Source organism: Struthio camelus, chromosome 27, assembly GCF_040807025.1.
Source record: "Struthio camelus isolate bStrCam1 chromosome 27, bStrCam1.hap1, whole genome shotgun sequence".
NCBI classification, from domain to species: domain Eukaryota; kingdom Metazoa; phylum Chordata; class Aves; order Struthioniformes; family Struthionidae; genus Struthio; species Struthio camelus.
In genome coordinates, this window is record NC_090968.1 from 6,983,993 (window position 1) to 7,009,696 (window position 25,704).

Sequence of the window (25,704 nt, forward strand, 5' to 3'; positions counted from 1 at the left end):
CATCAGCCGCACGACGCGTCACCGTCCACCGGCGAGGATTGGCACGGTAGCACTTAGGGCTGCCGCCGCACAAACAGGTTTCACGCTGAAAGGTCCTCGAGACAGTGGAAGGCTGATTGACGCTCCCGCCTGGCTGTGCGTTTCTTTCTTTTTATCCCCCACCCGCAATTTAAGGCCATTACAATTAGAGTCTGAGGGACCAGTGCTTTTGCCAGGGTGATTTAACAAGACCTCTGGCCAAGAACCTTTCACACATTTTCGCTTCACAGAAGCTCTTGATTCTCCTGACGTTGAGCTTGCCGAGCAGGTTTCCCCACCCCACAAGCTGTTTACCGTGAACTTCCTGCAGAGATTGCTGACAGAAATGGAACTAAACCAAAAATACCTGGGGGATGAGGAGTTTTGGGCAGCAGTGCTTGTCACATGGAATGGATGAGGTCCTCTTCTTTTAGCGCCATGGACTACAGTTGCATTTTACAGGTCACTGATGCACAACCACTGCGTTTTTAACCTGCTTTCTATACGCACACCACTCATCCAAAGCACCAGTCTAGTGGATCCTCCCTCCCCACACGGCTCACATAACTCGTGAGCCTGAGTTGATTTCTAAAGTCAAACCATCAGTCCACATGCTGCCACCAGAACAGTTAGTGAGGAGACAGAGGTACATGCAGGAAGAGTGAGAATGCACATCTTACACTTCAAGTAGGAGAAATTATCGAGAAATCAGATGACTCCAATGGTCACAGAAAACTGCTTAGAGCTGACTGCTACAAGAGAGGCTGGACGAACCAGAGACACCTATTGAGTAGCATTCACATATCTCCCTCGCATCTCAGTATACAACATTCTCCACTTTCTGGAGCTACTAGCTCAGAATTCACTATGAAAAAAGACAAAGCAAACAGAACACCAGATTTAAGATGCTTTTATTTTAGTGTTCCACGAAACCAAAGGTCATTTAAAAACAAGTACGTACCCAGGCTAAAAGCAGACAGTACAAACAGGAAAAGATACATTAAGATCCTTCAATGATAAAACAATACACTCTATTCTCAAGCCTCAAAGTCACTACCTACGAGGTTAAGCACCTTGTTTGACATAAAATGCCAAGCCCCTTACGCCAAAGAAAGGCTTTAAATAGTATTGCCAATAAAAGATTGAGGTACAAGATTTGTGCAACGTTTTCAAAGCTACCGAAGTAAAAGTGTGGCTTGTACAGGACTGTAACCTTGCAGCAGTGCTCCTGCTGTTCAGTGCGAGGCTCAACGCCTGTGACCACAGGAGAAAACCCAGGGAGCAAAAGCCAGAGGACTTGGGGTCCACATTACTGGACAAAGTCATAACTGGCAAAAAGGCTACCAAGAAAGGATATTTTAAGGCTTCATCTTTAAGAAGATTGTTATTAGCACATATTTTGTGCACGTGTGTGTGTGACTTCAAGATACGCACTCTTGCCAACAGGAACGCACCTTATCAGTTGTATAAGTTTCATAAAATCCTTACTCCAAAAGCATTATACATAGTATTGCAATGACTTCAGCAGCTGAAGGCAAAGTAGTACCCATATTATTTTAAAATAAGGCCAGTAAAAAGTAAGAGTTAAGTCTTGCTTAACATGTGTCCAGTTATGACCACAGATAATACCATTTTTGATTTCAAACTGTTAAGCCATCGTTCAAAGGCACTACTGGTTTCTCTGATTCTCTGAACCAGAGAGTCAGAAAGCTGTGGAATAAAGTCTAGAACACAGGTTATCAGTGAGGTATAGGCAACCACTTCTTTCCAGAGATCCACTGAGGCACAAGGAGGAAACTGAAATTAATGTTTCAACATTAATTCCAAAATTAATGTTGAAATTAAATGTTTCCTCATTGCTTCAAGGCACAAGAAGCAGCAGTAGTTTTCAGTAATGCCAACTAGGACCGTTCAAAATTTAAACCACCAGCCAAGAGCTGAAGATGCTGCTAAAAACTTCTGCATTTCAGACCCTTCATTCACAGAAGAGGGTACAGAAAAAAAATTAAGCTACCCCTTCATTGAAGACCTCTGCTTAAATAAAAATTCAGCATTTGTCTGTATTAAGTACCTGAAGTCTCAGAAGACTCTTACTGCTTAAAGCAATAGGCTTATTTCAACTCTAGCTTCCCTCGAAGGAGAGCTGCATCAGAAAAAGTTCAACTGCTACGCCATACTTTGGTAATTAGCCAGTTTACAGTAACAAATGCAATTAACGGCATTTTTGTATTTTCCAAAGAATGTATACATCTCTAGGCAAATATATTAAACTACTCTTCACTACAAAAATACAGCATTTGAGAAGCTTCCAGTAGTTTTCAGTGTTTTATGAAAATATCATGCAGACTACTAACAAGTAGCCAATCCAGCCATTATTATCCGTCATTAAAGTGCTCTGCTGTAGGAATATTTTGTTAGAAGCTCACCCCTTTGGAAATAGAGAGGCTGGCCCTAAGTCGGGAGTGACTTAATCGACCCTTTCCACTTCAGAAGGTAGGAAGATTTGTTTTGGTTCTCTGCTACCCACTCTTTCAATATTTTGACTTCCTTCCAAAACACTTCCTGGTATTACATCACAGACCCTCGCAACCCTGATAAACCCAAGAGCTGCAAAGATGCATCTGACTTGTCGATCTTTGACAAGAGCTTGCCACAAAAAAGTCATGGTTAGTTTTCAGTGAAAGAAGCCTGCTGCAGTGACTGCTCCATAGCGTTATGCTGTTATTTTCTGTCCGATGACACGGGGAGGAGAATGTACCTGTCCTCTATGAAACTGCAAACAGGCCACAAATTAAGGAAGCAGACAGAAGTATCTGATTGTCTTGCAAAACCTACACACTTTCTCAGCTACATACAATTTTCATCTCATTCTGAACTTCAAACCATGAAGAAAACCAAATCAGATTTGAGAGTTAGCATTTTGACTCCCATACCAAAGCGAGGGTGAATTGGTTCCTGTCTTAGAGGTATAAGGAATGTATGAAAGAAATCATTCTAAGACTGATCACCTTTGAAAGCTGTTCCAAGGTAAGCCCCAGTCCCAAAATCCAAGGTATTTAGAATTAATAAACCGCAATGGTATAGTATCGTAATTGTCACAGAACTTTCATAGAGACAGGCCAAACACATGTGCTGCAAAGTCCATACCTATTAAGAATACAGAACAGAAACCAGGTGTACCTTTGCCTCCCTTGTTTGAACAACCTTCAAAGCAGGAATTTGATGACTATGAAAGAACAGCCAATTTACACCTTTGGCCCAAATTCACTAGTATTTCTTGGAGAACACCCTTGAAACTATTTAATTTATGACAGTAATTTAGCTTTGCTTCTTCCTTTCCAAGCTAAGAGTTAACTTGCATTCAACTTTTAGGGCATTAACTGGTTTTAAAATACAACCCAAGCAGCCTTATTCTGAAGCATAACTCTTTGGACTTCTCCAGTGTAGTTATTCAAAGCAAAGCAAATCCTCAAGCTCTACTGTACAAGGTTTTATATTGCACTAAAAAAAAAAAAAAAAGAATAACTGATCTGTCAAAGTTGCTAAGAAACAAAACCATGGTTAGAAAAAAACAAAAAATATTCGTAAAGGATCATCAGTGCCTTGCTGGCAGGCAAAACTTATCAAAAAACCCTTCATCCCTGACATCACAATCATCCTGCGGATTCAATTCCTTAACAAATCTTCCCCAATAATGAAGAGATACCAAAAAATAAATATGAGAAATTGACTCCATTTCTGGATTCCATATATAAGACCTGATGTAACTACGAATCAACCTGATGGTTGCTCAACTCAGAAACAGGAAAGAGGTCATTTCCTGTGGGCAGCATACCAGTACCACCTACTTGACATTGTCTCCTTATTAATCAAAGGCCACTTGCGGGAATTCAGTCCTTTGTTCAAAGTCCAGAGAACTTTTATATCTTTCCAGCTTTTTTATTTCCAGAAGTTGAAACACGAAGAATGTTTGGGGTTTCTTCCATGACCCTAACAAGCAAGTTATCGATGTAGTCTTCAAGCTCACGCACCTGGAGTTCTTTCTTGGTAATTGTATCCTTCTGTTTCAAGACCAGCTGAATCAGCTCATCATGCGTTAACTGAGCATAAGCATGGCCAGGATCCGAAGGATCATATTTCTTCAAGAGAGAAGATAAATATTTAACTTGCGTTTTCTTCTTTTCTGCTTATGCAGAAAGAGGCACTACAGCTATCTTGGTACTACTTCCCCCCACCCTCACCCCCCAAGAAACCCTTAGAGACAATCACGAAACCCAGTGTTTTTCTCTGCTGACCCAGAGGTGCTCCTGTGCAGTTCAGATCAATACGAGTTTTAAGCTAGGACTCAAGCCTTGTGGTGCAACTGAAACCATGATTCACTTTACAGATCTCTTTTGGGATAAAGATTGTGAAAAAAAAACATTTAAATTTGAGCAACTATGCAAGTTGCACAGCTATACTTTTAGGAAGCAACCGTGCTTTAATAGCAGGCATCTGGTCTCTCAAACTGCACAGGATATTAATGCAACTTATTACAAGGCAAGAGCCACCCTGAGGCTAACTTTTCCTACCTTCTCAGCTTTAAGAGTTGCATGCTGTTTTTCAGGGGGAAAAGCAGCTTTGGGGACAGATCATCTCCAAAAAAAATGATGACTAATTTTCGATCTTCAAAAAATCTCCTACACATCTTAAATAGGACCTATCTTCAAGGATACTACCTCATACACATCCTGCTCATTTATTGGGAATCAAACAGCACCCCCCAATTCTCTCTACTGAGAATTTCCTGCACAATCAAGAGGCTTCAATTCTATTGCAGATCAGTTTGCAGAAAAACTATTTAAAAACTGTCTCTATCACTGGGGACTGCCCACGGTCTGAGCATGGCCACTGTTCTTTTTCTGCTCAAGATACAATATGAAATGAGCCTAGGCAAACTACCATGAATACATGAACTCTGTTCAATTTAGTGCTTACACTTTAAGAAGTGCTACTTTCTTCCATACCTTTACGCTCATCTCAAGCAGCTTTTCGTTCATAGTGCTGATGACATTCATATTTTTAGTTTGAGACTTGCTTGCTGAGGCATTCATTGGCTTCACAGGCTGAAGCCTGTAACATTAAAAAAGGCACGTTATTTAAGCAGTGCATGTCACACCAACATTACACAGATCTGCAGACTAAAAACAAATACAGCAAGAAATTATGGGAAATTCCTATGCTTCTCTCTCTCGATAAAAAAAAAAAAACTCAGCTCCAAATAGACAAGGCATTTCTGACTAAATTATGGGCTTTATATAGGTGTACTCCAGTTCTCTTTCTACTGTCTTTATTGACTTAAGGCATTCAAGATAAAGAAGCAGTAACATGGGAAATACATCCTGAATAGCATGTTGCAAAAGAAAAGCAAGGTCAGTGCCCATGAGAAAGCAGTAAACAGGAGCAATTACTTTGGTCTTTTATGCATTAATGTTTACGCCTGTTCTTAACAAGAACATATTTGTGGTTCTTGCAAAATACCAAGTACTTCTACAGTCCTGGGACAAACATGAATTCTGTCTTACACAAACGGAACTTGTGCCATGAGCTACTAAAAGAGCCTAGTTAAATGCGTCATCTTCATTTGTTCAAGCAGGATGTATATTGCCAATCTTAATATGGGAGGAAAATCATTTTAGCTGCATCTCAGCAAATACCTAATCAGAATCGTCCTGTACTCTGCACGGAGTTTAGCAGATAAAAGCACTGTGAGTTAAGAGGTTAACGGTGCTATTCCTCAGACAGCAGCATCCCAACAGGCAGAGGGAGCTGCAGACAGCTCCAGAAAGCAACTAAACGTTTTTAGGAGCTAAAGGTTTTAGCTGCAGCATATAAGCTTGCTGCAATTCACTTTAAGGCTCAGGAGCCCAGTTCTACTACAAAAGCAAGCATCCCTGCTTATAAGGCTACCTGTGATCATTTTTTTAATTTCTGAATACTGCCAATTCCAGTCTACTTAACCAAATTTGACTGAACGACCCTATACACGACCTGCAACTCTGTTTCCTTAACAGCCAGTACTCCTAAGAGGTAGCACTGTTATGAACAGCAGGGCCACACAAGTGCTCTCAGTACCGAACAGATAGATTTATCTGGTGTCAATCATTAAGTTATAGCAGTGATCCCATGTTAGCATGATAAGACGCAGACCCTGACAAATCCACAGGTCAGAGGAAATTAAGATTGTATGATGCCATATCACTGCAAAAACCAATACATTTCTGCAGCTGGAAAGACAGATCCATGCTCACAGGAAGGAAAAAACAAGGCTCACATACCAGCATTGAGATACTTTCTATGTATTTCTCATATTCTCTCACCTGTGCTTAGGAGACAAGGGTTCACCACTCTGCTGAGTTTGAATAGGATACGTTTCAGAGGGTGAAACCCATGCCTGAAGAAGTTTCTTCTTGCCAGAACTTCCTGCTTTATCAGCGAAGCCCTCTGCTGTTGGCTTTTTCGAAGATTCTGCTCTATTACTTTGAGCGTGAGATGGGAGGGAACGAAAGGAAGAGGAGGGTTGGGAAGAACTAGACACAGAGGAACAGGAAACAGAAGGCTCAAAGAAATCACGCTCTGCACTCTCTTCAACACCAATATTTATTTTTAGTTCTTGTCTCTCAAAATAACTATTACATTCACTGGAATGAGATGTCACACCTACGCCAAAGTCAGCTATCTTATTATTTACACTGCAAACATGTACCCTTGCAGGTAGCATGGGTTGTTTGCTAGAATCACAAACATTAGGGGCACTTCCTCCTTCTTGAGCAGACGGAGTTACACTGTCTGCAGGAGAACTCTTATCTGAATGCTCTTTCAGTTCTTCACTCAGAGGCATTAAATCTATAGACTGCTTTCCAGCCTCTAAGATGCTTTTATCATCTGCAGTGACATTATGGTTCTCCTGACAGTCTTCCAGCAGCTCATCATCAGAGCCTCCCTCTAGAATAACTGGAAGACGAGCCAGTTTCAAACCATGATCTCCAGCAGTTGGAATGGCAGACTTCAGATTTGCAAGAGAGTCAAATAAACCATCATCCTCGTATTTTAAATGGCTATTACTGCTATCATCTCTAAGATTTATAGTTGGAGTGATATTTTTTAATGAGCCATTTCTGGGGGGGCATCCATAAGCATTTGAGGGTTTCTCATCATGCAATGGAAGCTCAGAAGCAGATTTTACAGTGTCATCTGAAGAAAGCACACCACCACTTGACTCATCAGTCTGAGAAACTGGCACGCACATCTTCAAAGATAAAGACAGCCTTGGTGCTGGCTTTGGTGTGACAAACGCAGAACTAGCCTCACTGTCAGCCCTCCCTGCATCAGCTTCCTGAGGGGGCAGTGTGCAAACTTTCAAGGTTGGTTTGGTAGGTCCTACTTGCAACAAGGAGTCATTTTTATCAGGAGTTGATTCAGTCTCTAATGTGGGTTCACAGTCTTCCGTTCCCTTTTCACTAAAGATTTCCTGCTTCTCATTTAGCTTGCTCTTAGCAGAAGGTGGCTGTTCAGCACCATTCTCTGGTAAGAGGTTATCATTACACTTTGAGAGAGATGCAAGACGTCTGACATCCTTCATGCAGGTTTCCGTGTTTATACTGCCCATTTCCACATCACCCTGAAGAGCGGTCTCCCTGCTCGGAGTAGAATTTATGCTGGCATTAGAGGATTTTGATGACGAGTTGCACTCCGTTTCCAGTTTGTGAGCAAACCCTGCTCTCTTTCCCATTACGTCTGAATCTGTGAATAACATTTCACTGAAAACAGAGTGCTGTTTTGCAAGTTGCTGCCCATCCAAATCCTCATCGCCTGATGCAACACCTTGCAGTTCTTCAAGGAGAAAGGTCACAGATTTTCTATCGCCTAACTGACTTCTTCTTAAAGGTGTCTCTACCTGAACCTCTGGTGAATCCCATTGTTTCTTAGGAGCCAGGCCGGGGTTGTCAGAAAGGGTGTTTGGAGAGTTTGATACAGTATTTACATTACTAGTTAGAGCCACATCTGAAGAGCTCCCTGAAGCAACATGAATTGAGTGTTTCAGATTACCAGTGTTTTCTATTGAGGAACAGTCTTCCTCACAAGGAATCAAGAAAGAAGAACCAGCAACAGTTTTGAGATCTGGTGAATCTAGCTCCCACCCAAGCTTGCATACAAAGGGGTTAGTGTCATTAAAATGACAGTCAGAATGAAGAGAAGGTGCAGGTGGACAACAGAGATCCAAGGAAGAGCAAGCCTTAGAGCTTTCAGAATCCTGACCCTGTGAGCTCTGCCCCCATTTAGAAGTAAAAGGATTATTACCATTACTAGAGATCTGCATAGAAAGAGATGCTTCAGGAGCAGAAGCTGCAAGATGATGGGATGAAGAGAAATTGGCAATGCTTTCAGAATCCAGGGCTTTGGGTTCCTTGCCCCACTTTGAAATAAAGGGGTTCTTGCTATTCAAAAGCTCTGCAGCAGAAGGTGAAAGAGGAAGAGATGCAGAGGAACTAGCAATGTTTTCAGAGTCTGGCACTTTGACTTTTTGTCCCGTTTTAGAAATAAAAGGATTATTGTCACTACTGATATGGTGTGCAGAAAGGAAAGCAGGAAGGGAATCAGGTGCAAAAGTAGGAAGCGTGGCTTTGGTTTCCTCCTCTGAAGACACGCCCAGTCTGCAAAAGGGACAAAAAACTCGCATGTCACTTGCAGATGCAACATGAGGCAGGAACAGACAAGCTTTAGCACCAGACTCCAATTCCTAACACACTGGAGATGAATTAGACTGCAAGAGACATGAAGGGCCTATCTAATAGACTTAATGATATTTAAATGCTTGTTTACATCACACTGGATTTATGTCAGAACACCGCTGCTGCAGAGTTTGCCCAATTAGATTACTGGGTTGTCTGCTTTTAAGCAACTATCTCATCTTTGGCATTCCAAGCAATTTTATTAGTAAGACACATATGCAAGACATTTAAACACGAGAACGCTGCAAATAGGATGTTAAAAGACAGACACAATACACAGCCTTATTAGTAGGACGTTGGTTCTTACATACATATACACACATATATATATATATATGAAGGATATACACATGTGAAAACACACACACATATATGAAGGAAAAGAGCAGAATTTCTGAAAAAGCCTTTGTGTACAAATTCACAGAAACGTACTTTACGTTGCTGTGAACAATGCCAAAAGCAGAAGGGCTCAAAAATTAACTGTTTTGGAGACCATAGCACAGAAGAGAAAAAATAGAGATGTTAGAACTGGTATTTCAAATCCTGATTATGTTTCAAACCACATAGCTTAGGTTGAAGAATGTTAGTTTTTGCAAACAATACAGCAAGAAAAGTTACCCCTAGAGTATCTGAAAAGATATCTGCACTCAGAGAGAACTGTTATCTTATCATCACTTACAAGGAATGTCATTATATCAATCTCTTATTCATATGAGATAGAACTCCAAATTACTAGTTACTATCAACGTGTCCAATATCTAGTGTAAAACAAAAAACAATCAAAAAATCAGATACCCTACAGAGTAAAACATCTCTACAGCACACAGCATAACAACTTCAGAAACATCGTCTTGTGATAGGAGGCAGCCTAGTTAAAGCATGCAACTTCTGCACTTTGCTATTGATATCAACAACTGAAACAAACAAGACTGACCTGGGTTTGACAGCTCTAGTCTGTGCAGTCTTTGCTGATGCAGCAGCTTTTTCAGGTTTCCGGTCTTCTTCAAAAGGGTTGAGCGGTTGCTTATTTTTGAAGATTTCTTCTTCATTACTCTTTTCAGAAGGATTTCCTTTGCTTAAACCTGGTGGAATTTCAAGACGTTTGGTCTCTTCTTCACTCGTCTCTTCTGGAACTTTGGTTTCCTCCTCCTTCAAAGTCCTGTCTGGAATACTTCCAACATCACTGTTTTTCACTGTTTCCTTTTTCCCTGTGACCAGAGAGAACAAGGCCGGCTTTTTGTGGTCCATTTTTTTGTTCTCTTTAGTAATATCAACAGTCAGAGGAACACTGGTCTCCATGTAATCTTCACTGCTAAGCAATTTATATGACGGTAAAGTCATAGATTTAAAAGTCTCCAGTGATGCAGACCCAGATAAAAGACTGCTAGGAGATGTTCTTCCTGTTTCTTCAGGCCCTTTAGTAGGTTTGGAAGACAGGTTCTCTTCTGAAGCAAAGAGCTGCTTCCTCCTCAAGTTGTGAGGGGATGGGGAGGAGGCTGGAGTGTTGTCCTTAGGCGTGTTGTTCTCTTCCACATAAACATGACTGCCATTGATACACAAACTAGATTTGGAAACAGGATCACTTTTGGATTTAAGGCCACCAAATAAAGAGAGACCTTCTTTCTTGGTATTGCTAATGGTTATTTGGTTTAGTTGCCTGCTGTCCAAACTTGCTATTTTATGAAATTTAGACACAGGAGAGGGAGAGGACTTCTCTTCAAGGGTGTTTCTGAAGGCTTCTGGAAAAAAATAAATGGCGAGACATTCAAGACATAAGAAAATCCATTGCTCTGACATTCACTACTACGTCCTCAGTGCTTCACAACTCATTAACTGATCACAAGAGAAGTATCGCAAGAGTCTGGCTATACCAGGCACGTCCAAATCTTTTGGCTCCCTTACCGCCAGAAACTCTCAGTGTACTGGCTCTCACATGAACCTTTCAGTTACCTAAAATCACCACAGATCACTTGCTGTGAAACTGCCCCACCAATGTGTGCGGACATTGCTCGTGCAGCCCCACAGTCTAAGTTATCACAAGGCAAGTTAAGTTGTGAATGTCTAACTGCTTACGTACATACGCACCACCTTGGACAGAAGAGACTTACTACAGATTCGTTCATTTAGAATAATCTAACCAACGTTTCAGGAAGCGTGAAAACTGCAAGCAAAGCTCTGGAGAAAGGGCTTGCACTTTATCAGTGCAACAAGTGCAAACACTCACTGTCTGAGGTTGGAGATGTCTCAGATTCCTCATCATCCCATCTTGACTGAAAGTCACTAGGCCTAAGCCTAACTTTCTCAGTTACGGGCTGATGTGTAGGCAAGACTGACATGGACTGAGAAAGAGAAGTCTTCTGCAGACCAGGCTTGGAAAACAGCGTCTTGAACTTCGATTTCTTCTTTTCCTTCTCAACTGACTCATCTTCGCTGTCAGCTGGGGAGTGACTTGCGCTTGGAATGATTGCTGATGCCGTGTCAGAAAGCCCGCTGCTCCTCTTTCCTTTGAGCTTGTCTTTGAGCTTGCCAAACGTAGAGCGAGGCTTGTCTTTCATGGACAAATCAAACATACTGGCTGTCATGTTACTCCTCATAAACTGGATATCCACTTCAATCTCTCCTCTCTCCTTTTCCTTTTTCCCTGGTTTGGAACGAAGCTTATACCACCTGCAAAAACAAGGAGATGTATTTTATAAACAAGCTCTTGACAAGCGCAAATAATTTTGAACAACAGACGATACTTAAGAACGGAATAAGCCTATGGTGTAGAAAAAAATAAAAATCTTAAATCTTACAAATATGTCATAATTGTATGATCCTAGATGCCAAAGAAAATAGTTTCTCACCATAAATTACTAGTGAAATTTGTTTTTAAAAATCAAACCAGGAAGAGTTAAAAAGACACACAACATGGAATTCACATACTTCAGCTAAACCACTTCTCCTGCACTTGTCTGGCTTCCTGAAATTCAAAGAGGTTAAGAATTTGAAGTGGGTGTGTAAGAAGGGGCCTCAGAGAACTGACACTGGTACCAGAAAGCTTGAACACATATTCCACACCCTCATACCTTTCATTCCAATTTCTTTTCAGTTGCTGTCTTAATGTTTCTTAAGCTACAGAACCCCTAATCAACAGAACGAGAACCAAAACACACTACGGAACTTCTGGGGCTTTTCATTTACCTAATAAGCTAATAATTAGATAGCATCAGAAACAATATTCATTACAGACAGAACCTTATACATTTCTGAAATACAGTTTCAGAATATTAATGCAGAGCAAATGGGAAAGCACTTAGGGTATCTGAACTGTTAGAACGCTCTCTGCATGCGGCTGTTACACTTATTCAATTACCATTCCACATGTCCTACTTAATAACATTCAAACCACATTAGTGCCAGGGAAAAAAAATATCAACAGTATGTACCAGCATTTTTTTTGTCTAGTGCTAGGAGCTGCAGATTTCCTGACTCCGCAGAACTGATAGGAAAGGCAGCCCAGAAAATACTGGTTTTTTCCTTCCACAGCAGCTAGCAAATTACAATAAAGGAACCACAGCAGGCAAATCTACCTCCTCATCAAATTTGCACTTCAATACTTTCAAGACATAATGGAAGCAATGAAAGACACTAGGAAAAGGCAATTTACTTCAGAGTAAATTCAAGCAAATGACCATTAACTTAAGATTTCATGAAGATAATTCAAGAAATCTGCTATAGAGAAACATATTGGAGGCAAACGAGTATGTTCACACTACAGTTAGATATTCAGAAGTTACAAGACAACAGCATCAGACATTATTACAAAGGAATGGATTTCATAAAAAGATGTCACATTTTGTTAGGATCATCACGTCCCTAAAATCTCACTCTTGAAGTGTAACGTAGGGGAAGTTATGCATTGCCATTTCATCTTAGCTGCAGTAAGGGAAGTGCAAATCTTCTGCCTTTAATGCAGGACTTCACTAACCACTTTCATTCTAGAATATATTTATTTCAAAAGGCATTCCTACATTTTTAAAGTTTCAATGCCAAGACAAAAGTGTTCAGTGGATTCTTTGTCGTCTCTTTAAAGGAAAGAAAAGGCCCTATTTACAGGGCATCCAAAATAAAAACTACACCGTCAACGAAAGGTAACTTAGCATTGACTTCAATATGGCCATCATTTCTAAAGAGGAATTATGCCGCTCCATCCATTTAAATGTGAGTTGCTGATAGCACTGACAAACTCCCCCCCCCCCCAAATTGTTTGACATTTTAAAGTAAAAACAACTATATATATATATATATATACACACACACATTTTTAACTGCAAACAACTGGCATTTTCAAGCCTTAGAATAGCCTTAGGGTCATATAGCACTCTGAGATGAAATCAGTGACTTCTGGCAAGTGACCAGTATTCTTCAAAGTATTTCTGCTTAGACAGATTTTTTGTAATCATGCAAGGCTCATTTGTAGCAGCTTTATGCTATGCCTGCATGAACAGAATGTCACGGCTACACCTTGAAGTAATTCTAAAAAGGTCATCTTGTGAATAAAAGTCTCCCACAACCTTCCTGTTAAAAAAAAGCCTCCACGCTTCTATGTGAACACATCAAATACTACTGTCTAATACTGCTCACATATAATAAGGGAACATTCTGTGTATTGCAAGTAAATCTTCTATATTCATATGAAGGCACGAGATCCCTTCAGCCCCAGCTTGAAAAAAAGTCAAAATAATTCATTTAGAAAGAGAACCTTGCCTGCATTGCTTTCTTCTTTTCATTTCCTTTTCAACATTGCTAGTAGGGGCATTTGGACACAAAATCTTATTAACTGAATTTATTATACTAATATGCATCTTGCAATTAACATGCATTTATTTTCCAAATAAAACCAGCCCTTTATGGCTATATGACATCACAGCAACTACATAACGACAGAAAAAATGGGCTTCAAACAGAAAATAGGAGGCGGGGGGGGGGGGCATGGAGGGGAAACTAATAGCTAGAAAGATCTAAAGCTTTCCCAGGACTGTCAAAGTTATATTTTTCCTCAATTAGCTTTTGGCCCAGACAAGAAGAAATCAGCCTGGAAGAACCCTATTCGCTTGCGTAGCAGGGATGACTCTCTGAACTTAACTTTGATGACTGAAGGCACATTAGACTCCACAGCGTAAACACGTTAATGCTTGACGCGACTCTTCACAGCCTTTAATGACAGTTACACCATAATTAAGACTTCTCAAGTAGCATTATATGCTTTTGTCAAGAAACACAACACAGATCTTGACTTTGGCCAAACTAGTGCTAACACCTGGATCTGCTCAGGTGAGTTAAAAGAGGAAGATGACTCACCAGCTACCTTTTGAGATAATGTGGTTTGCCACATTACAAATGAACGTTCACGCTGCCCTAATGCTGTCGACTCGTAACAAAACGGTAACTATCCCTCCGATTTTAAAGTAATCCACAAGTGTTTAGGTTAAAAGGTGCAAGCATGACACAGATCTGGCACTCAATATTACAGGAAAAGTCTCCCAGTTTGGTGTCTTGCAAACAATAGTTAAGTGAATCCATACAACACCGAGTTATCTACTCTCACGCATGACTAGGCTGCGTATTCGTTAAGAAACACGTATAAACAGTCAGCTTGTATAGTACTTCCATTCACTACCAAATCAAGAAGGTGTTTCAAACGCACTAAGTTTCTTTAGTCAAATTCATTGTTCTGAGCATAAATTGTCAAATATTTATATGCCAACGTTAACAAGGAAACCGGAGCCCAGAGCAGGGCTGTCCTGAAAAAAAGCACCAGGTACGTTTCCCCGGGCTATTAGAGCCCCCCCAAAGACCAAAGCAGAAGCGCGCCCTGGCCAAGCAGCCGCGGGGGCCAGGGCCCCCCGGCCTCGTCCAGGGCAGCAGGCACCCCCCGAGCGACGGGGCCCCTGACCGGACACACCAGGAGGGACCCTGCCCCTCGGCACCCCTCCATGGGGCACAAGGGGCCCCCATCTCCACCCCAGGGTCTCCCACGGGGCACAGAGGTCCCTATGGGACACAGGGCACCCCCATCACTGTCCTCGGCCCCCCGAGACGTAGAGGTCCACGTGGGACACAGGAGGTCCCCGTCAGCGACCTACAGGGCCCCATCACCCCTGGTGACCCCCCCCCTCCATGGGGCACAGGGGGCCTCCCCAGCACCCAGCCAGCCCCTGCTGCTCCACCACTCTGCCCACCCACACAGGCCTCCCCAGCCCCCCAACTCCCTACGTAAGCCCCTGCCCAGACCCACGTGGGCCCCCCCAACTCCCGACAAGGACTCTTTGAGCTCCACAGATACCCATACAGATCCCCTAACTCCCCACACAGACCTCCCCAGCCCCACAGAGCCCCCAACTCACGACATGCACCCCCCCAGCCCCACACTGAGCCCTTACCTCCTCACAGAGACCCCCCCAGGCCCGTCCCCAGCCCCACAGAGGCCCCTTGGCTCCCCATATGAACCCCCCTCAGGCCCCCTCGCCCCACACAGACCCCCCCAGCTCCCTGCCCAGGCCCCCCCACCCCACACAGAGCCCCCAGATTCCCACATAGAGCCCCCTCGCTGCACATAGAGGCCCCAGTTCCCTACCTAGGCCCCCTCGCCCCACGCAGACCACCCCCCCCAGCTCCCCACCCAGGCCTCCTTGCCCCACATGGACTCCCCCCTGCTCCACACACAGATCCCCTCCCCAGCTCCTCACAGAGACACCCTCGCCCCACACAGACCCCCCCAGCTCCCCACCCAGGCCCCCGGTCCCCATACACAGCCCCTGCCCAGACCCCCCCCCCAGATTCCCACCCAGCTCCCCGCTCCCCACACAGAGCCCCCAGCTCCCCACTGAGAGCCCCTGCTCAGTCCCCTCACCCCACACAAACCCCCCCAGCTCCCCATCCAGACCCCCTCGCCCCACACAGACCCCCCCAGCTCCCTGTCCTGGCCCCCACTCCCCACACAGACCCCCCCAGGCCCCTGATCCCCAAACAGAACCCCCCCAGCCCCCTCACCCCACACAAACCCCCCCAGCTCCCTATCCAGACCCCCTCGCCCCACACAGACCCCCCCAGCTCCCCGCCCAGACCCCCTCGCCCCACACAGACCCCCCAGCTCCCCACCCAGGCCCCTGTTCCCCACACAGACCCCCCCCCAGGCCCCCTCGCCCCACACAGACCCCCCCCCGCTCCCCGCCCAGGCCCCCGCTCCCCACACAGAGCCCCCCCCCCAGACCCCCTCGCCCCACACAGAGCCCCCCCCAGGTCCCCTCGCCCCACACAGACCCCCCCGCTCCCCGCCCAGGGCCCCGCTCCCTACACAGAGCCCCCCCCAGGTCCCCTCGCCCCACACAAACCCCCCCGCTCCCCGCCCAGGGCCCCGCTCCCCACACAGAGCCCCCCCCAGGTCCCCTCACCCCACACAAACCCCCCCCGCTCCCCGCCCAGGGCCCCGCTCCCCACACAGAGCCCCCCCCAGGCCCCCGCTCCCCACACAGAGCCCCCCCCAGGCCCCCTCGCCCCACACAGACCCCCCCAGTTCCCCCCCCAGGCCCCCTCGCCCCACACAGAGCCCCCCCCCAGACCCCCTCGCCCCACACAGAGCCCCCCGCTCCCCGCCCAGGGCCCTGCTCCCCACACAGAGCCCCCTCCAGGCCCCCTCACCCCACACAAACCACCCCAGCTCCCCGCCCAGGGCCCCGCTCCCCACACAGAGCCCCCCCCCCCAGGCCCCCTCGCCCCACACAGACCCCCCCACAGTTCCCCCCCCAGGCCCCCTCACCCCACACAAACCCCCCCCGCTCCCCCCCCAGGCCCCCTCGCCCCACACAACCCCTCCCCCGCTCCCCCCCCAGGCCCCCTCGCCCCACACAGACCCCCCCGCTCCCCATCCAGACCCCCCTCGCCCCGCCCAGACCCCCCCCCGCTGCCCGCCCCGGCCCTCGACGCACCCGGAGTGGCGGCGGGCGCCGTCGGCGCGCAGGGCGGCCAGGTCGACCTCGGCGCGGCCCAGGAACTTGTCGAGGCCGACGAGGGCGCGGTGGAGCACGGTGAGGCGCAGGGCGGCGGGGCGCGGCGGCGGCGGCAGCTCGAAGGCGGCCTCCTCGCGCCACTCGGGCCGGCCCTGGCAGCGCTCCGCCACCGACGTGGAGAACTGCTCGCGGCCCAGCGCCATCACCGCGTAGGCGTCGCTGCTGCCGCCGCCGCCGCCGCCGCCGCCCGCCTTGGCGCGCAGCCCCCGCGCCCGCAGCACCGTCACCTGCACGTGCGTGGGCGCCCAGCGCGCCGCCGAGCCCGCCGCCTCCATGGCGCAGCGGCAGCGGAGCGGAGCGGAGCGGAGCGGAGCGGGAGCGGGACCGTCCAGCCCGGCCCGGCGGGGAGCGGCGCGGAGCGGTACCGCCCCCGCCGCGCGCCGCTCTCGCGAGAACTGGGCGGGGCCGGGAGAGGGGGCGGGGCCGGAGAGGGGGCGGGGCCGGCGAGGGGGCGGGGCCTGAGCGGCCTCTGGGGGGGTGCGGGGAGGGGCTGCGGGGGGTGTGCAGGTGTGGGGGGTGTGTGCGGGGGGTGTGCAGGGGTGTGCGGGGGGTGTGCAGGGGGTGTACTGGGGGTGTACTGGGGGTCTGCGGGGGGTGTGCGGGGGGTGTGCGGGGGTGTGCAGGGGGTGTACTGGGGGTGTGCAGTAGGTGTGGGGGGTGTGCGGGGGGTGTGCGGGGGTGTGGGGGTGTACTGGAGTGTGCGGGGGTGTGCGGGGGGCATACAGGGGGTGTACTGGGTGTCTGCAGGGGTTGGGGGGGTGTACTGGGGTGGGGGGTTTGCGGGGGGCGTACAGGGGATGTGCAGTAGGTGTGGGGGGGATGTACAGGTGTGGGGGGATGTGTAGGGGGTGTACAGTGGGGTCTGCAAGAGTGTGGGGGTGTACTGTGGTGTGCGGGGGTGTACAGGGGGTGTACAGTGGGGTCTGCAAGAGTGTGGGGGTGTACTGGGGTGTGCGGGGGTGTACAGGGGGTGTACTGGGGGTCTGCAGGGGTGTGGGGGTGTACTGGGGTGTGCGGGGGTGTACAGGGGGTGTACTGGGGGTCTGCAGGGGGTGTGGGGGTGTACTGGGGTGTGCGGGGGGTGTACAGCAGGGTGTGCAGGGGGCATACAGGGGGTGTACTGGGGGTCTGCAGGGTGTGCGGGGGGTGTGCAGTAGGTGTGCAGGGGATGTACAAGTGTGCAGGGGTGTACTGGGGGTGTGGGGGTGTACAGGTGGGGGTGTGCGGGGGTGTGCTGGGGTGTGCAGGGGGTGTACTGGGGGTGTGCAGTAGGTGTGCAGGGGATGTACGGGTGTGCGGGGGTGTACTGAGGGTGTGGGGGTGTACAGGTGGGGGTGTGTGGGGGTGTGCAGGGGGTGTACTGGGGGTGTGCAGTAGGTGTGCAGGGGATGTACAAGTGTGCAGGGGTGTACTGAGGGTGTGGGGGTGTACAGGTGGGGGTGTGCGGGGGTGTGCTGGGGTGTGCAGGGGGTGTACTGGGGGTGTGGGGGTGTACAGGTGGGGGTGTGCGGGGGTGTGCTGGGGTGTGCAGGGGGTGTACTGGGGGTGTGCAGTAGGTGTGCAGGGGATGTACGGGTGTGCGGGGGGGGGTGCCGCGGGTTTGCAGGGGTGCACAGCGGGGTGTGGCGGTGTCAGCCGCTTTGGGAGCAGCCTGCATCAGCTGCTTCCCGGGGGTTACACAGCCGAAGGCACCCCCGCGGCACCCCGTGCCCCGTCGTCGCGAGCGCAGAAGTCGGAGCGGGCCGGCGCCGGGCAGCTCGGCCCCCGTTTGGGAACCCACCCGTCCCCCTGCGAGCTGCTAGGGACAACGCGCCGCCCGGGAGCGCCACGTGTTTTGGCGCCCTAAACGGGACGTGAAGCATTGGGCCACACGTGAACGGAGACACCCGTTAGCGCCGCTCTCTATGAACATGGCTCCGAAGCCGCAGCGACGCGTCCTCGCGCCGGCCGGGAGCCTGGACCGAGGACGCGCGGGTGCCCCTTGAGCCAGCAGCCGAGGAGGCAAGCTCCGGGGCCGCTCTCTGTCTCTGAGGAGCGCGCTCCTCTCTCCCCTCCTCTCTTCTCCTTCCTGGGCAGTCAGGCTAACGGCACCGTCTCGGTGACCCCGGGTCGGTGTTGGCTCCCCTCGCCTGCGCTGACGCTTCTGCGGAAACAAACTCCCGGGAGAATCCCATGTCCAGCACCTGAGGATCCATTTAATGAAAGCCGTACGATTCAGTTAATGAAACAGCAGCTATCGCCAGCCCCCCAAGCCCTCGCGGGAGCCAAATGCTTTTCACCCCCTCCGCTGCGCTCCTGCAGGCCTACTTCCTTGCTTAATTTGGAATAACCACGTGTTTGAAGGCCCAAAGCAAAGCGTGCAGCTGCGCCTCGCCTGCTGCCGGCCCCGGGAGCTGCCGCCCGCTCGCACCTCGCTCCAAGGCAGGGAGCCGCGGCACGAGGCACAACCGGTCCGGCAGCGCAGGCGGCGGCGCCCTCGTGCCTCCTGCCAGCATGCCGTGGCGAGGGGCGCGCTGAGCCCAGCAGGCGCGACGGCTCGGGCTGCTTTCGCGGCCTCTCCTGCAGCCCCTCTGCGCAGCCCCCGCGCGCTGCCTCGCGGCCGCGCTCCCGCAGAGCTTTCCCCCGCTTTGCCCGGCCTCCTTCCTCTTTTTTTCTCCCCCCTTTCTCTTCCCCATCTCCGCCGGGCAGGAAGGGCTTGCTCCAGCCGGCCCGCAGCCCAGCGCGGCGCCCCTTTGTCGGGGGATTAGCCGGGCCCGTTCCAGAGAGGAGCAGGGCCCCGTCAGCAGAAAATCCTTGTGTTTCCAGTCGTCCCGCTGCTCTGCTCTGCCGGCGTCTGGCCAGCGGCCCGGGCGCGCCGGGGAGGAGAGGCCGCGGCGGGGTGGCCCGGCTGTGCCGCCCGGAGACCCCAGGTTCCTCGGGTCCCTCGGCGGGTCCGTCACGGGCCGCGCGAGCGTTAACGACTCCCTGGCAATGCGTCAGCGGGGAACGTCGCTCTGACCCTGCGGGTTTGACTGGGCTGGCAACCGCGTGCTTATTTCTCTTGCGCGTTGCTGAATGAACGCTGAACGCTTCCCCCAGGCTGGACTTTGGGCAAGGAAAGGGTTTCCTTCTGCTGAAGTTTGCGTCCCAGCAGAGGAGGTGCTGGGGCAGGCGGCAGGGCGCCCGGAGCGCTGGCTGAAGCGACCCGTGCGTGCGCGGAGGCTGCGAGGAGCGGGAGGGCGTAGGGGAGCCGGGACCCCGTGCCCAGGCCTCAGAGCATGACGCTCACGGCGACGCAGTTATTGGTGGGGATGATCCTCTGCTTGAAGGTGAACATCTTCTTCAGCTCGCAGCGGAAGCGGTCGTGCAGCCAGGCGTAGAGGAAGGGGTTGCAGCAGGAGGAGCTCATGGCGAACCAGTGGCACAGCAGCTGGATGAGCAGGAAGTAGTGCTTGTTGATGAGGTTGATGTCTATGTCCCGGATGATGTTGAAGACATGGATGGGGAGCCAGCAGATCCCGAAGGCCGCCACCACCAGTACGATGAGGCGGAAGATCTTCCTCTTCCTGACCCGGTCAAACTCGGCCTGGCTCTGCGTGGGGTGCCCGGGCACCACGCGGTTCTTCAGCTTCACTGTGATGCAGATGTAGGAGAGGGAGACTGCTGAGAGGGGCAGGATGTAGGTGATGATGAGGGTGCTGTAGGCGTAGGCCAGGCGCTGCTGCTCCTTCTCCATCCAGAACTCCTCGCAGATGGCGAAGCCTTCCCTCCGAAACTCCACGTGGTAGGTGTGGGCGATCGCCGGTGCCACCAGGGCACAGGAGAGCAGCCAGATGCCCCCGACCACGTAGACGCAGCTGGTGACCGAGATGCGCTTCCTCAGGGGGTGCACGGTGGCGTAGTACCTGCGGGAGAGACGCACGGTGAGTGGTGCCCGGTGCAGCCCGCCCCGTCGCGCAGGGTGGCCCAGGTAAGGCTGGGCTGCTAGCTGCGCGCCCCGGCTCATTCGCCGATGGGGTTGGACAGCCGCTTTCTCCAGGGGTGGATACCCACAGCGGCGCTCGGATGGCTTCCCCTCCGGGCTGCGAGCACCCATGGCCCGAGAGCGGATCGCGGCGGGTTTTGCAGGCTGCTGCTCACCGTCCCCAGGAGCCCTGCTGTCTCGCCAGTCCGGGAACCACACGGGAACCGGGAACCACACGGAACCGCAGCCACCACAAAGCCCAGCACAAAAGCCACAGCCAAGCCTCTTCCCCAGGCATCAGGACCCGTTCCTTTCTGCTTCTGTCAGTCAAACACCTAACGGCCCTTTGCTTTTGTTTCAGCACCGTGACATTTTTCTCTGACATTTAATTACGGCAGAAAGGCCCAGCACAAAAGGAAACGAGGCTCCGAGGCTCCGAGGCTCCGTGGCAGCAGCCCCGGCCGCCCCTCGGGAAAAGAGTTTCCTGGGGACAGAGGAGCAACAAGGCGTCTCTCTGCCCTGCCACAAGGCCCTGTGTTAGGCGGCAGGTTGCTTTTGTTTTGGGAAATGAGCCCCTATCAGGTGCGTCTGGCTCCGTTCAGTTCCTCGAGCATCCCTCTGATAAAGTTTCTCTGAATCTGACTTGAGGACTCCAGGCAACACTTTAAGTGAATAAAAAAAAAGCTGCCAATTAATCTTTTATTTCCTCCATCTCTGTGCATCTTGCACTCTTCTCCTTGCAGTCTTTTATGATCAAAGGTTTACAATAACTGAGCTCCCAGCTAGTTATTTTTAGTGATGATAATTTGGTTTTACACAGCGCCCATCACGTACGAAACGTTCTGCCCTCGGTAGCAGCCCAGGCTCAGCGAGCCCGCTCCTCCGTGGCTGCTTTCAGCCCCGAGCCCTGGAGGTGTTAAGATCAAGCGTCTCAGCTTGGGAGGCAATATTCAATACTGTAATGTGCAAACGCATTACCAGTGACTTATGCTCACATTCAGAAAAGACCCGCGAGCCCAGACAGCCCTTTGGCATGTGCTTGGCTTGCAGGATCCCTCTTAAGCTCAATGGAAATGAGCAGAGCATCAGCAAGCGCGGGAAGGTCAGCACTAGGCTGAGTGCTACCCTGCATCGGGGGCTGAAACCATCCGATTTGGAGAAATCACAAATCACAATGGCGTTTTCTGAATCTGGTGAGGACACTATAATTTTGCGGCTGCCTGTTTAGCGGGAGAAACCTGAGTAAGTTATTGTATTCGCAAAAACTGGCTTTGCTGAAGAGTGAAAGAACAACCCAATCACTCCCCAAAGACTTTTCAAGCTGCCGCCAAGGGAAGCGTGAGCGGTGGCTGCCCGCGCGAGTCCCGGGCCGGCGGTGCGTGATCTGCCCCTTCCCTCCGGCGCGCGGTGGCTTCGGCGGCGTGCTGCACCGGCCGGAGAGCGAGCACGTACACCCTGTGGGAACGATTTTGGTTAAATTCCTTGTGATCAGGCCTCCAAACTCATCTTCTCCTAAGGAACTGTCAAAGCTTTCTCAGCTATTCAGCCTAAATCTTCCCTTTTTTGCTTTCTTCACTTCAGTAGGTTCTTTCTTGTTCTTCTGCCAGAGTTGGAGGCAAATTTCACATTAAAGGCATTCCTTATATCACTGTTTTAGACTGCCTTTGTGTCTCCGTTCCCTGAGAGATTTGCAGCTTCTTTTATGAAATGATGTATCTATGGAAACACAGTTTTTATAAAACAGCCCCCCTGTCAGATCCTGTCTGTGTCCATTTAGGAAGGCACAAGTACTCTTCATCCGGGTGCCAGAACACAATGTAATTTTCGTGCAAATTTATATCACAAAGTATGAAGAACTGGGGGCCTGGGAGACAAAATACCCTCGCTTTGGAGGGACGGCAGGCTGTTTGCACAGCCAAGTTGAGAGAAGGCTAGTGGCAAGGCTGCCCCAAAGCAGGGAGCTGGGTGTTTCCATGCCGCGCTGGCAGCTTTTCCCTCCGCGGTGCATGGAGCAATGCAAAGTTATTTTGCCCTCCAACACTTGTGCGCAGGTTGGGAGGCCCAGGATTGCACACCAGCCTTGGTGCAACACGGAATTGTGGAGAAAACGCTTCTGATGTTGCCAGAACAGCCCAACTTCCCAACAAAGGTTTATTTTTGGTTTGAGAGAACTTTTCATTTCGAGTTATTTCTGTTTTGCATTGTGCATTGCGCTATAATGCAAACCAGCCTGAATTAAAAAGCCGCAGTTTTCCTGCAGCTGCAGAGTGAGGAGCACAGCCAGAGCATCTCCTCACAGCAGTTTTGGAAGCTGGAGAAACAGCTTCATTCCCACAGGAAACAAGCAGATCCCTAAACCCCACACTTGCCCAGGGAAGGCAAAGTCTGTCCTGAGCCCGGAGCAGTGGCCATGCTGAGCTGTTCCTGCAGGCGAGGCCTTTCGGGTGCCAGCTCTCAGGAAAAGCTCACCTTTATTTGCCTGCAGAAAACTGTTCTTCTAAGGCTACCTTTAGCAGCGCTCAGCTCTCAGAAACCTGGCCTTGGGCTCATTTGAGAGTTTGGCTTTTAGCTGAACAGGGAAATAGGGGCAACAAAACTTGCCCCTTGTGTCTGCTCCAGTGCACAATGCAAGCCAGCGGCAGACCTCAGAAATGTCACTACAGGATGAATACGGTGAACTTCAACGGTCCCTTTGCAAAACCTGTGCCTGTTGTGAGCAAAAACCTAGCTGTGTTCTGAACTGAATTTTAGCAGAGATCACTTCATACGGGCAAGCACGAAATTGCAAAACATCACTTTTCAATGGAAAATAACCACGAAGCTAACCCCCCCCACCCCCGCCACAGTGTTTCCTCCATGAGAAGCAAAATTCTGATGCTACGAAAAAGGACGCAGAGAAACTGCAAAGACGTCCTGGATTTTTCGATCCTGAGGCTGAGCGGCCCCTGCCACCCCTGTGGACACTCACCTGTCGACGGCAATGGCGGTGAGCGTGAAGACGGACACGTAGACGGTCATGGGCTGCATCAGGAACACAAAGTAGCAGAGGAACTTGCCGAAGATCCAGCCCTGGGGGCTGAAGGCGTAGGCCAGGGTGAAGGGCACGCAGGCGGCGCACATCAGCATGTCCGAGAAGGCCAGGTTCCCGATGAAGAAGTTGGTGACGTTGTGCATCTTCTTGGTCTTGCAGATGACATAGAGGAGCAGGTAATTGCCAAAGATGCCGACGAGGACCACGAGGGCATAGCAGGGGATGATGAGGGGTTTGAAGGACTGGACGAGCTGCACCCCGGTGAACTGCGCGCTGGCGTTGGAGCGGTCCTGGAGGACCAGCTCGTAGAGGCTGGCGTTGGCTGCCGCTCGCTCCCGGTCCCCGCCGGGCTCCATGGCTCGGGGCACGTGGGAGGGCGGCGAGGGGGGGACCGAGCCCGAGCCGTGGCCCCGGCTGCGACCGAGCACCACGGAGCAACCCTGCTGCCTGGGCAGGCAAGAAACCCCCCACTCAGCTGCGAGCTGGGGCACGGGGGGTCCCTGCGGGGCTGTCCTGCCCCGGGGCAGCTCCTGGCCCGGCTCGCTGCCCCTAATCCCCTAATCCCTGGCTGCAGGGTCCTCGGGAACGTCCCTTTCCATGGCACGGCTATGGCTCAGCGCTCTCACCCCGAGGCCGGCCAGGATCGAGGGTTTTGCTTCGGGCTCCTGAGAAGAAAAAGGAGAAATAAGGTTCAGCGTAGAGGCAATGCCGGTCTCTAGCCCCGCTCCGGCGTGCAGGCGGTGAGACCAGCAGCACCAGAAACAGCACAGAGTTAAATAGCCATTAGGGCTCTTTGGAAAGAAGAGAAAGGAAAAAGGAGCAAATCTGACCACGGAGCTTAGGGGAGCAGCAGAGAAGGCAGCACTCACCGAAATCTGGGCTCATCCACGTCCCTTTAAAGCAAACATGTCACAGCAATCCTGCCTCTGCCTGACTCCGGCTGATGTGAAGTGGCAGCTCCTGGCAGAGGAAAAAGGAAGCAGCAGCTAAGCCAGAAATTAGTTTCTAATGTTTCTGGAAATAACAAAGGACATTAGTGGATAAACAAATAAAGATGCTCTGCTACTTTAGTACTGACTCAAAGAGTCGTGCGCCTGCACTCCGCTCATCCATCCCTCTAACTAGATTAATCAGGCGCTCTTAAAACGTGGAGTCGGGCAGCAGACAGGCTGTATTTCGTCGCTGCTGCACTTCGGGTGGCTCATCAAAGGCTCTTTCACACCCCACCGCATGGCCCTGCCGAAAGCAATGCCAGAATCGCATTTAATCAACTGCAAAGGAAATGCAAAGGGCAGCGGGCAAGGAGGAAATGCACGGGCAAAAATTAAATTAGTCCTGAAAAACAAATCCCTGCCCCAGCCCTCGCCTGCCGCCTGCCGCCCCGGGCCGGCCTGGCTCGGCGCTGCGACGGAGCCCTGGACCCGACGTCCCCGAGCCCGCACGCCGCGCTCACAGCCGCCTCCCCGGGGCGAGCGTGCTCGTCCGTACTCCGGCCACCGCCGCGTCCCTTGTGCTCGTAATCCGCATCCTTCTCCCTCCCCTCCTGCCCACTGAATCATCTCGAAACACGTCTCAGTCGAACTTCAATTTCCGAGGCTATTTCTGCATAATTAGCTCCCACGCTTTCACAGCACAGGACGTGCAACCCCCTTTATTTCTCTTTGCCTCAGCTGTTATTTCACTCTTTAAGCCCTCTCGTACCTAATTTAATAAGGCCAAACCCCACTCTGCAGATTTTGGAAGAGTCCAGTGGGACTGAAGGGAGAATTGCACCCTGCTAAGGAGTTTGGTAATGTGTCTCAGAAAACCCACCATAAGCTCAGCAGTCTGAATTTGAATTAACTGTGTTTTTTTAATGAACGTCTCTGAGCCCTGCTTGCTTCCTCCCAT

At 50.5% G+C, this 25,704-nt stretch overlaps 2 protein-coding genes across 4 annotated transcripts; both read right to left on the reverse strand.

Moving 5' to 3' along the window:
• Positions 1 to 912: 912 nt before the first annotated feature.
• RAB11FIP1 (RAB11 family interacting protein 1) lies at positions 913 to 17,226 on the reverse strand. Of its 2 annotated transcripts, XM_068920683.1 has the most exons (6): positions 16,760 to 17,180; positions 11,014 to 11,456; positions 9,724 to 10,528; positions 6,378 to 8,711; positions 5,025 to 5,130; positions 913 to 4,157 (listed from the first exon to the last, which is right to left on the reverse strand). In XM_068920683.1, exons 1-6 carry the CDS (start codon positions 17,113 to 17,115, stop codon positions 3,939 to 3,941), a joined length of 4,263 nt encoding a protein of 1,420 aa, XP_068776784.1. In that variant the 5' UTR covers positions 17,116 to 17,180; the 3' UTR covers positions 913 to 3,938. The 2 variants fall into 2 exon arrangements, with proteins under 2 accessions (XP_068776784.1, XP_068776785.1); XM_068920684.1 differs by lacking the exon at positions 6,378 to 8,711 and having other exon boundaries at positions 16,760 to 17,226.
• Positions 17,227 to 19,050: 1,824 nt separating this feature from the next.
• On the reverse strand, positions 19,051 to 25,081 carry LOC104148746 (prolactin-releasing peptide receptor-like). Of its 2 annotated transcripts, none has more exons than XM_068920685.1 (3): positions 24,893 to 25,081; positions 23,752 to 24,774; positions 19,051 to 20,724 (listed from the first exon to the last, which is right to left on the reverse strand). In XM_068920685.1, the coding sequence occupies exons 2-3, from the start codon at positions 24,168 to 24,170 to the stop codon at positions 20,091 to 20,093; spliced, it is 1,053 nt and encodes a 350-aa protein (XP_068776786.1). In that variant the 5' UTR covers positions 24,171 to 24,774; positions 24,893 to 25,081; the 3' UTR covers positions 19,051 to 20,090. The 2 variants fall into 2 exon arrangements, with proteins under 2 accessions (XP_068776786.1, XP_009680365.1); XM_009682070.2 differs by having other exon boundaries at positions 23,752 to 24,479; positions 24,684 to 25,081.
• Positions 25,082 to 25,704: the final 623 nt, after the last annotated feature.

Excerpts from the sequence above, each read along its gene's own strand:
- LOC104148746 (XM_068920685.1), bottom strand. The coding sequence starts at position 24,170 with ATGGAGCCCGGCGGGGACCGGGAGCGAGCGGCAGCCAACGCCAGCCTC. Across the intron at positions 20,725-23,751 it reads ACCGCCATTGCCGTCGACAG|GTACTACGCCACCGTGCACC; the intron begins GTGAGTGTCCAC and ends TCTCTCCCGCAG.
- RAB11FIP1 (XM_068920683.1), bottom strand. The coding sequence starts at position 17,115 with ATGGAGGCGGCGGGCTCGGCGGCGCGCTGGGCGCCCACGCACGTGCAG. Across the intron at positions 11,457-16,759 it reads GGCGCCCGCCGCCACTCCGG|GTGGTATAAGCTTCGTTCCA; the intron begins GTGCGTCGAGGG and ends TTGTTTTTGCAG. Across the intron at positions 5,131-6,377 it reads CCCTTGTCTCCTAAGCACAG|GCTTCAGCCTGTGAAGCCAA; the intron begins GTGAGAGAATAT and ends TTAATGTTACAG.